The sequence below is a fragment of the Pezoporus flaviventris genome, unplaced genomic scaffold (genome assembly GCF_033815535.1).
Source record: "Pezoporus flaviventris isolate CSIRO_AGI_PZ_B2104156 unplaced genomic scaffold, CSIRO_AGI_Pfla_v1 ptg000029l, whole genome shotgun sequence".
Taxonomy (NCBI): domain Eukaryota; kingdom Metazoa; phylum Chordata; class Aves; order Psittaciformes; family Psittacidae; genus Pezoporus; species Pezoporus flaviventris.
The window spans coordinates 14,657,390-14,667,255 of NW_026892577.1; the positions used below are offsets into that span (position 1 = coordinate 14,657,390).

Below are 9,866 nucleotides of genomic sequence, written 5' to 3' on the forward strand. Positions count from 1 at the left end.
GCCTTTCCAAAGGACTCAACAACTCCTTTTCCCCCAGACACACACATCATCTGTATATATTTGTCTGTACTCCACCTTATCTCCAAAAATGAACTAATTACATCTGCACCCCTATTCTCTCATATCCAAAAAGAAAATACTGCCTGAAGAAACACTATTATTTTTATCTTCTTTTTTTGGACATAATTCATTATTCTGCTTATGATCACTGACAAAGGCCCAGAAAGAAAAGCTTACTGTTTCGAGATCTTACATTGATTGTAACTTATTGTGTCATAGGCCCTTTTAGCACTACAGACATCATTCCGGCTTAGTAAACCCTTCAGAGAATTCCTTCCAACAAATATAGGAGACTGCCATCATGATGAGAAAAATCCTTTCCCCTAAAACTGTTTATCATCCAAGAATAAATATCAATGAAAAGAATGGCTTTCCAAGACTTAAGGGGTCATAATCTGTTTATCAGGAAGATATTACTACAAGTATTGTACATAACCCACTTACCCTTTCCAGTGTCTTACAGTCATTTGAATGTCAGTTCACAGAAAACATTAAAAAAAGAGATGATGAAGTTATAATGCTATATCAACAGACAGCTGTCCTAGTGGGCACTGGGAACGCAGAATGACTTGCATTGCTGAGCCATGCAGTCATTGCCAAAGGAATGATGAGCTCACATTTCATTCCGATTCACATATTCGGTGTGGTTAGACTGTGAGACTCATCCTTCCTCGCCCAACTGACGCCCCCCTCCCTGCCTCGACACCAGATCTAGCTCATTAACATGTCTGGAATGAGCGTGAGCCTACCTCTCAGCTGGCAAGCCCAAGGGGCATACTTGGATTCCCAGGTTGGAAGATTATCTCATTCAAGCACAGTTGTCCCAAAGCTATATAAGCAAAGCTAGCGTGGTGGTCCCTGCAGAGCTGGCCTGAGCCTTTGGGAGTTTCAGCTATACAGGAATACAACACCAGCAAATATGATGATGATGAAAGTAGAAGAGCTGGTAGGTACAACCTTCTTTCACTTATTCATAATTACTTTTCTTTCTAGACTGTCATTATACCAGGCAGAGAAGCTACCTTTGTGGATCACTAAGGTGATTAGAGGGTTACCAGCACTGCTGTACTCCAGGTGCAAACCCTGTATATCCTGCATGCTATCCTATTATATTCTCTCTTTAATTTTTCCTTGTGAAGGGAAACACCACTGATGTAAGCACATAGCAGTCTGGATTTTGCACAAAATACAGTTGACCAGAAAGAAGAGACTAAGCAAAATTTATCTATTTATTTTCCTTTGACCTTGATTTTCATTTTTATGCTTTTAGAAGCTATTAAGTGTATGATCACACCGAGTAATCGAGTTTAGTAAGGGGCTGGGAGAAGCTATCAATGCAGAGAAACGAAAGTATTTTCTAATACTAAATGAACAGTTTAGCAATAGTATTGTTTTCTAATAATAACCTAAAAGTTAATACACTCACTGCTGCTCATGGTCTAACAAGTCTTTGAAAAATATTGTCTAAACCAGTCCACAAGTAATGGGACATTCCACTGCAGGGTTCACACTAAGAATACCTGACTTAATCAATAAACTAGGAACACAGGAAAGATCTAGTAAAACACTGCAACATCAAGCAGAAACTGCTTGATTTTTTTTTTTCCCCCAGATGGGTATGTTAAGATGCAACTGCCATGCAGCCTATTTAATGCTGTCTTAAATTCTTTGGCAAGTTTCTCTAGCGTTAAACTCTGTAACAAACACAATTTTACTACGTGATGAATGGAAAGGCAGTCTAGGCTATATGAATTACTGAGCCACTCTCAAAACGAACAACAGCCTCTACTAAGTTTAACAAGTTATCTCTTTGTACATACTTAATTGAGCATCAGAAATATTTCTGAAAGCTATTGAAAGCTGTGCTGCTGCACAGCATCACATAGATTTGCACAGGAACTACCTTCTGCTATTTTTCTGTAAATGGGGACTTTGGTACTGACAGCAATGGGTAAAACCAGCACTGAAATTACTCATCAACTTGAGTTAACTGCACTGGATGTGTTTCAATAAAACTGCAAAGTCCCAAGGGAGAGAGCCTCGCCTCCCACTCTACCTACCTGCTCAGTTCCCCTGCTCAACACTCAGTGGGTGCTGATGACTGGTCAGGGTGGCTCTTTCCACCACAGCCTTTCACAGGCTTCTGATGAGTCTGACCCATGCTGGCGAGTTAACAAACAAGAAAACCCCAAACAAAAAGGATGCTCTTCCCAAATCCCTGGCTTTTGTCTGCACAGCTGCACCTCAGCCCCAGCCAGGCAGGGAGCTGGACTGTGAGTTTGCCTCACAGATCTCAGTCCAAGCTGTTAAGATGCCAAGGGAGGGGGTTGCTGCGTGGATGTGGAAGATCTGCCTGCAAGTGAGATTGCTCTAGCCATTCACATGCGCAGTTAATCCAGGCACAGGCGGAATGAGGTCTGCACTCTGTCTGTCACACTCTCCTAGAGTAGGACAAGAGTGACATGCAATTAGCCCCGAGGTAATCCATGTTCCCAGGGGGTGGCTACTGCAGTCACGAAACTTGCTTATATCATATCACGTTTGCTTTTACAGGTGACTGGGAAGAGAGCGGACGATAAAGAGACTGTCAGCTTCCTCCCTGAGGACTTCAAAAATGGAGAGTATGAAGCTGCTGTAAGATTAGAGAAGCAGGAGGACCTAAAGACAGTCTCTGACCACTCATTGACCCAAGGTGATCTGGCTTATGAGAAGGAGAAAAAACTAGAAGCAGAGGTAGGCTCTTGGGTTTTGCGCTTGGCTTTTTATCATCCTGTGTGCATGTTTCTGCTGCTGCCCTTGAAGTTTTGCTTCTTTCTAAGTTAGAAATATATGCATGGTAAGCTAGATAAACCTTTGGGAGATCACCACCAAAGTCCGTTGAAGGCAATGGAGATCTGCTGACTCCTGTAGGCTATGGGTGCAGGCAGGCAGTAATGCTGTGAAGCAGAACCCAAAAGTCGCCCCATAACGTCTGAATGAAACCCTACAGCCTCCCTCCTGCACAGAGATCCCTCTGCTAGCTGTCAGTAAGGGGGGCAGCAATCATGGCCAGTAAGATACCTTCAGCTTGTGCACCTAAAGACTGCCACTGATAACTGCTAACCCAAGAAAGACGTTAAGAGTGCATTTCATCATTATCTACCATGAAAATGTTCTTTTTATGAAAACACTGCATTATGCATTTAGGAAAAAAAATATAAATGAAAATTATACAGGTCTACAGAAAAGTACCATTTTGTATTCCTGGAGCATGACAATTCTCCCTATATCCATAAGAACACATGCTTTTCTCTCCCCTTCTGCTCCCCCCCCCAAAAAACAACAAACCCAACCACAGTAGCTGCAACATCATAAATTCTTCAGTGAATAAGCAACCAACTGGCCTAAAAAATTAAAGTTATTTGGGAATGAAAAAGCTTAACTAGCGCAGGGTATAAGACTGTTCTGAAAAAAGAAGGGGGAAAGTGAGCCTAAGAAATATTAAAATAGACACTACTGAACTTCACCTTCAACAGAGAGATCAATACTTACTACAGAGGTTTTATGAGTTCCTTCAAAACAGTGTCCTAAGAACATTTGGGGTTTCCAATTGGTTCACTCTTCCAACATAATGATTTTTGATTAAGTCAGTGATCTACCCTAAATGCATAGGTCAAACCCTAAATGCAGAGAACAATACAAAGAAGAGGTGGAAATCGCTTGAATCAGAATTCGGTTAAAAAAAAACAAACAACAAAACCGTATGACAGGGTCTCATCAGTGTATTTACCCTTAATGATTCCATGGGACGGTATCTTGTTTATGAATCCCCCTTCTGAAGACAAGGACACCTCATGGTACCTGGGATCTCAGTTCAGGCAACACACTTCTCCTTAATCTTAGCAGTGCCCCATACTGACTTTGTGCAGGGATGCATTTTACAAGCAGGCTTGAAGAAGTCTTAAACTTTTATTGAACTGTCCCTCCAAGAATGCTGAGGACATTCTCTGTAGCTTACCAAAATGTAACACGTGCTGGCTGAAATGCCAAGATCACTTGCGGGTGTATTTTTCATCAAAGAGGATTAAGTTAGAACAAATCAGGGGCTGTATCATAAAAGAAATAAAAGCATGTGGTGGGAGTCAGCTCAAACTGCAGGGACTTCCCAGCTCTTGTAAGCTGCACATGAGACTTCTTAAGTTGTTGGTCCAGAAGGGACTGCAGTTCTGCTCTGAGTCCTGGCCTCACACAGACCAAAATTTCATGCTATTTAGCCCACAACACATTTAGCCCACAAGCAGGAAGAGGTCCGGTGTTGTATGAGAAGCTATAGATGATGTAGCATTTCTCACACACTTAGTAAATTATTGTAACATTCAATTAGGCTGTATAAAAAAAGTCTTAACTGAATTCAGCTGAATAGTACCACACACTGTCCTGCCACTCTGAAAGGGAGAGGGGGTCACACTCAGCTCATCCTGCTGACTTCCCTGACTTGTTTCAGCTGAAGAAGAAGAAGTTACAGGAGCGGTCAAAACTTGAAAACTTGGAGGATCTTGAAAAACTTGTTCAGCTGAAGAAGAAGAAAAGATGCAGGAAAGTGAAAGTGCCCGTTTTAAAGGAACCTGAACCAGAAGTTATAGTAAGTTATTTCAAAGTACCTTCTTCTGGGAAAGCACTGACGGGGTTTTGTGCCACACACACTTATGCCCTGTATATTTCTTACCATCAGACAGGACCAGTGGATATCCCCACGTTCTTCAGAGCTGCAGTGGAGAATAAGCTGCCAGTAATTGAAAAATATCTGTCAGACAAAGGGGATCCCAACGTCTGTGATGAGGTACAATCTTCCTTCTTACTGCAAAGCCTTCTATGGAAGAAAGGTTATTACAGAGCAAAAATAACTTTATCACTAGGTTTTGCAGCTTCCACATTTATAAGGAGAAAAGAAGGGGGTGGGGGAAGGAAGTAAAGTTATCTAGTGATATTAACTCAAAAGAATATGTTTAAAAGAAAGCTGTTGGCGCCCAGGAAACCCTGATTTTCTGTAACAGATGATCTTCCAATGGTACAGAGACAAGAAATTTGTCAGCTGAACAACAAAAAAAGTGATGCTGCCTGCCCTCATGCTCCATAATGTATAATCTGCACTTGCAAAATGCATCATAGCATGTTGGATTTTAAATCTGAATGGCATACTGCAAATATTTCTCACACCCTCTAAAAGGCTGGGTAGGATGTTCTCAGCTATCAGGTTGCTATTAAAATTAGCAGATTTCAGGTCTCAAATGTATTAGCTCTTGAAAATGAATCAGCATAAAGTATGCATTTGCTACCATCCTAGGGAGGAGGGGAGGAAAGATTTAGATATCTTTTTGTGCCATATTCAATGTCTGACTTTGCACTGTTTTAATTGCCAGTACAAACGCACTGCCTTGCACAGGGCATGCTCTGAAGGACATCTAGAGGTGGTGAAAAAACTGGTGGAAGCCGGAGCTCAGCTTGAACAGAAAGACATGGTATGCTCATCACCTCATACTCCTTTCAACAAAACGCTCATTGTTTCATAAGTGCTAAGAGGAGCACTGATAGAAGTGCTTCTTGTAGAAAAGGAGCATTAAAAGGGTTTGCAATGGCTTTTATGTTTGACCTTAAAATAATACTGTTGAGAAGAGGTTTCAGAAGGGGGTGTCTGTCTCCCTTTGCCAAAATGGTTGCTGGAAAACACAGAAAGCAGAGGAACACATTGGCCAGTAGGCTGCCACAGGCAACAAAGCCCAACGTAGGGTAGAGAGCTGAGGTCAGGCTACAGTGTCAGCCTGCTGGCAGCTGGTGGAGATCGCACTGTTTCACACATGTATCCAGGGCTCAGTGCAACGTGTACATTCTCCACTGGGATTTCAAACTGTGCTTGGGAGAGACCCCTGCTCCTCCGGAATACCAGCCACAAGGGTAGCTGAGTATCAACAGCTTCTGCAGCTGTTTTTTTTTGCTTCTCCACTCACAGGCTGCTCAAGAGTCGGAACTGGTCAGCCTTGCTCCCCCTTGGTTAACCCAGGAGTGCTCATGAAGAGAGTAAGAACCAGGAGGAAAGACAGGCCAAATGAGACTGTATAGGGACATTCCACTCCTCCCAGAAGAGCTCTAGGGCAGAGAAACTTAATCTTGCAGAAGAAAAGGGTTCTAATTCACTTTGTGGTCCTGCATAAGTTGCTTGTTTGTTTTAAAGACCACTAGTCTTCCCCTTGATCTTCATTTTCTATGCATTTAGAACCCAAAAGGCATCGAATGAAAAATATTAACTAGTACATACCAGCCACATACCTGGCTAAAGGTAACTTCTAGGTTCACAGAATAGACAAAACACATCCACTCTCACAGCAGTGTTGCCAAGATCTCTTAAGAGCAAAATACAGGAAGTGTGAAGAGTGAGAAACTCACAGTACCAAAGAATTTAGGGCAAAATAAAAGAAGGTGTTACTAGAAACAACTCGGTGATCACAGTGAAATGCTTTCTTTAAATATAATGATGAGTTAAATTACTTTCCATTTGTTTTCCTTCTGCAGCTTGAATCTACAGCCCTGCACTGGGCATGCCGTGGGGGAAACCTGGATGTTCTCAAATTTTTACTGGACAAAGGGATAAACAGAAATGCAAGAGACAAGGTATGTGCTTCTGGGGCTCTGCAGCTTTTTAAATTGGAGATGAAAAGCTGACCCTTACTCCAAGTAGATCATGTTTGGCAGCTGTTCTTGGAGCGGTCATTACCTGTTTCATGTTATGGACTGCTTCCTCCTCTCACCTCTCAGCTGCTCAGCACCCCTTTGCATGTGGCTGTGCGAACGGGTCGGTACGACTGTGGGGAGCACCTCATTGCTTGTGAGGCGGATCTCAATGCCAGAGACAGAGTAAGTACCAATAACTTCTTACCTGTCAGCTATCAGGTAGCATCAAGCTGCTGTCTGCCTTGATAGTTCCCATTTGCCTTTGTAAAAATCCCTGACTTCATGGCTGGGGCTGGTCCCCAGTGCCGGCTCAGTGGGATTGATGCCTTGGTCCATGTCTTTTGCCTCTAGGAAGGAGACACACCGATGCATGATGCTGTGAGGCTGAACCGCTACAAAATGATCAGGCTTCTGATTCTGTATGGAGCAGATCTAACCATAAAGAACTGCGTAAGTAATACCCAAAAAAAACCCAGTGATTCAAATGCTTTGGAAGAAACTTCCCTTCAGAGCAGTTTCATAGGTTTCAAGGCTGGGAGAGACTATTTTGAACAGTCTTAATTAGATCACTTCAAGCTAATGAAAGCAGAGATGACAAAGGAAAAGTATCACTTGGGAAGACTGGCGAGAAGAAGAAAAACCTCTTCTAAAGCCAGATCCCATCAGCTACAGTTTAAAAGAACATCACAGATTTCTAGGATTTTTTCTAATTACACACACAATACATTGAGAAACTTTAACATACAGACACTTGCTCTCTGCACAATTCCTGGGTTTCAAACACCAATGAGACAATGAAGATCTTAGCTTGTCATAGAAATCTGCTCTGTTTTCCCACAGCTGATGGCAAGCCCAAGCACTACACCTGTATGACTGGCCATTAACCTGACTGTTGGGCAACAAATCCCCAAGCCTTAGCAGAGCTTCAATTTAAGAAGCCTCACACCTGACTGCTCATAGCTTCCACAGCAGCAGCAGACACGTTGCTGGAGCTGAGACCACTTGTTAAAAATACAGCACGTCACAAACCCTTTCTCCCAAAGCAAGCAGCAGTGGGATGGATGGTGTGTTTTACCAATGCCAGTTAATGTTTGATTGGCAATCAATCAAAATTTAAGAGAGCAAGATAAAAAAGTCACTGCAGCACTTTGCAGTCCCTGCTCTCTGCCCATGCTCTCTGAAGCAGTGCCACTCCCAGCATTATCCCTCATCAAGGTATGAAAACAATGACAGGTACAGCAGTGAGGGCCAAAGACTAGCTCTTAGGCTTCATCTGCACACAAAAGAAGTTGCTCCTGTTTAGTCCACAACTTAATTAAACCAGAACAAACTCTTATCTGAATTCTCAATTAAACCTGAGAGTGTCTCACTGAGGTTTCATCTCCATGTATTTCTAATTAGTTTAATATATCAAAAGAAACACCTGCATGCTCTGCTAGTCATGGTATTTGCTAATACAGCTTAGACCCTCTGAAACCCAGGGAAATTTCATCATGAGTCACAACAAGGACTGGGAGTAGGTCTGTGGAGCAAAAGGACTCTGGGCTTAGGATAGTAAGTCTGAACCTGTGAATGCAGACATCAGGCAGATGCACTGTAAAAATATTTAGGAAAGAAAGATGGATTCAGTAGTCACTGACTGAAACTAAATCTTGCTTCTGCTGCTCTTCTAACCAGCAAGGGAAAACCCCTATGGATCTTGTTCTTCAATGGCAGAACGGCACCAAAGAGATATTCAACAGCCTTAAAGACAAATCCTATAAGAGCGGCCACCCAGGCAAGTTCTGAAGATAGAAACCAGACTGCTCTTTTTGCTGCTTTTACATGCTTCATGTGAACCTGGAAGAAAATAGCCCTGAACATAGTATTTTTACTGAAAATATTTATGATACTGTGTTATTTGAGGTACCGTCACTGAAAACTGCAAAACAAACATGCAAATTCTGCTAACAGGCAGGTTGAGTGTTAAAATTCCACTGGTTCTAAAATGGCTTTATTTATTACTATTTATTATTTATTTATTTAAAAGGTCATTTTTAATGATTCTCAATATTGTAGCTTTCCTTTTAATAGAGCTTTACATCATAATGCAATCTTTGCCAGGAACATAAATCTTTTTGTCTTAGACAGGCAGAATTTCCAACTATATTAGCAACTTCCCTCAAACCTTCCAATAGCTCTAAATAGCAGATACTTGCAACTGTTGCCTTGACTTTGTCAAATTCTCACTATTAAAATAGTATGCTAAATGAGTGGTGATATGTGGAAGAACAATGGAAGGTGTACTAAGGTGTCAAGTGGATTTAAAGAAGCAGTTGAGTAATGGAGTTTAGACAGGGTTTGGCAATTGTAGATGATAAAGGGCTCTAGGACAGAGCTCTACCCATCACGTAACCATTTGGGCTGTGGGATTCAGATGAAATGTTATGAAGGTGAGAGGAGACAGTATCAGGAATGTGAATATTTTTTAAGTTAGACTACTAAGAAGTCTGATGATTTAAGAATGCAAAAGCAGATTATGTATATTTGTAAATTTGTACTGCTTTTTCTGTACATTTTGTACTGATCTATTTCAGATTAAATAAAGAGTAGTTCTTTTTATTTGCTGGAGTGATATGCATGCACAGGGTGATTCTGTCTCTCCGTAAAGAAAGCTCATGTCTTGGCCAGAAAGCTCAGAAAAAGTCTCAGCTCCCTAGAGCAGCCCACCCTTGAGCTACCTCCCTGTTACTGCAAGACAAATGCCATCTCTTACTTATTTTGTTAAATGGAAACACATATACAAAAGCAGAAAGACAGTACTTGAGTAGCTAGTAAAACAACGCTACAGTTTTATTACTGAGTTTGATTTAAAATCTGTTTCCCAGCAAATCAGTACTTACTATGTGGAGCACATGAGACAGCTTCAGTTATCCAAGTCAAGGGCAATGCGAGTTCTGCTAGGAAAGGCAGACACCTCTCCCTTTGCTTTTGCAGACGCAAAACAATCTTAACGGTGCTGCCGGCAGGGGCATCAACATCCCATTTCACTGGGACATTACATGATGCATTCACTGAAAATCCTGATGCCCCATGGCATGGCCTCCCCGAGAAATTCATGA

The 9,866-nt window shown here is 41.8% G+C and overlaps 1 protein-coding gene across 1 annotated transcript; it reads left to right on the forward strand.

Annotated features, from left to right (window-relative positions):
- The first annotated feature begins 868 nt into the window (after positions 1–868).
- Positions 869–9,212, forward strand: ANKRD1 (ankyrin repeat domain 1). Its single transcript, XM_061459182.1, has 9 exons — positions 869–1,006; positions 2,614–2,793; positions 4,544–4,681; positions 4,772–4,879; positions 5,460–5,558; positions 6,607–6,705; positions 6,850–6,948; positions 7,117–7,215; positions 8,443–9,212. The coding sequence occupies exons 1-9, from the start codon at positions 980–982 to the stop codon at positions 8,551–8,553; spliced, it is 960 nt and encodes a 319-aa protein (XP_061315166.1). The 5' UTR covers positions 869–979; the 3' UTR covers positions 8,554–9,212.
- The last annotated feature ends 654 nt before the right edge of the window (positions 9,213–9,866 follow it).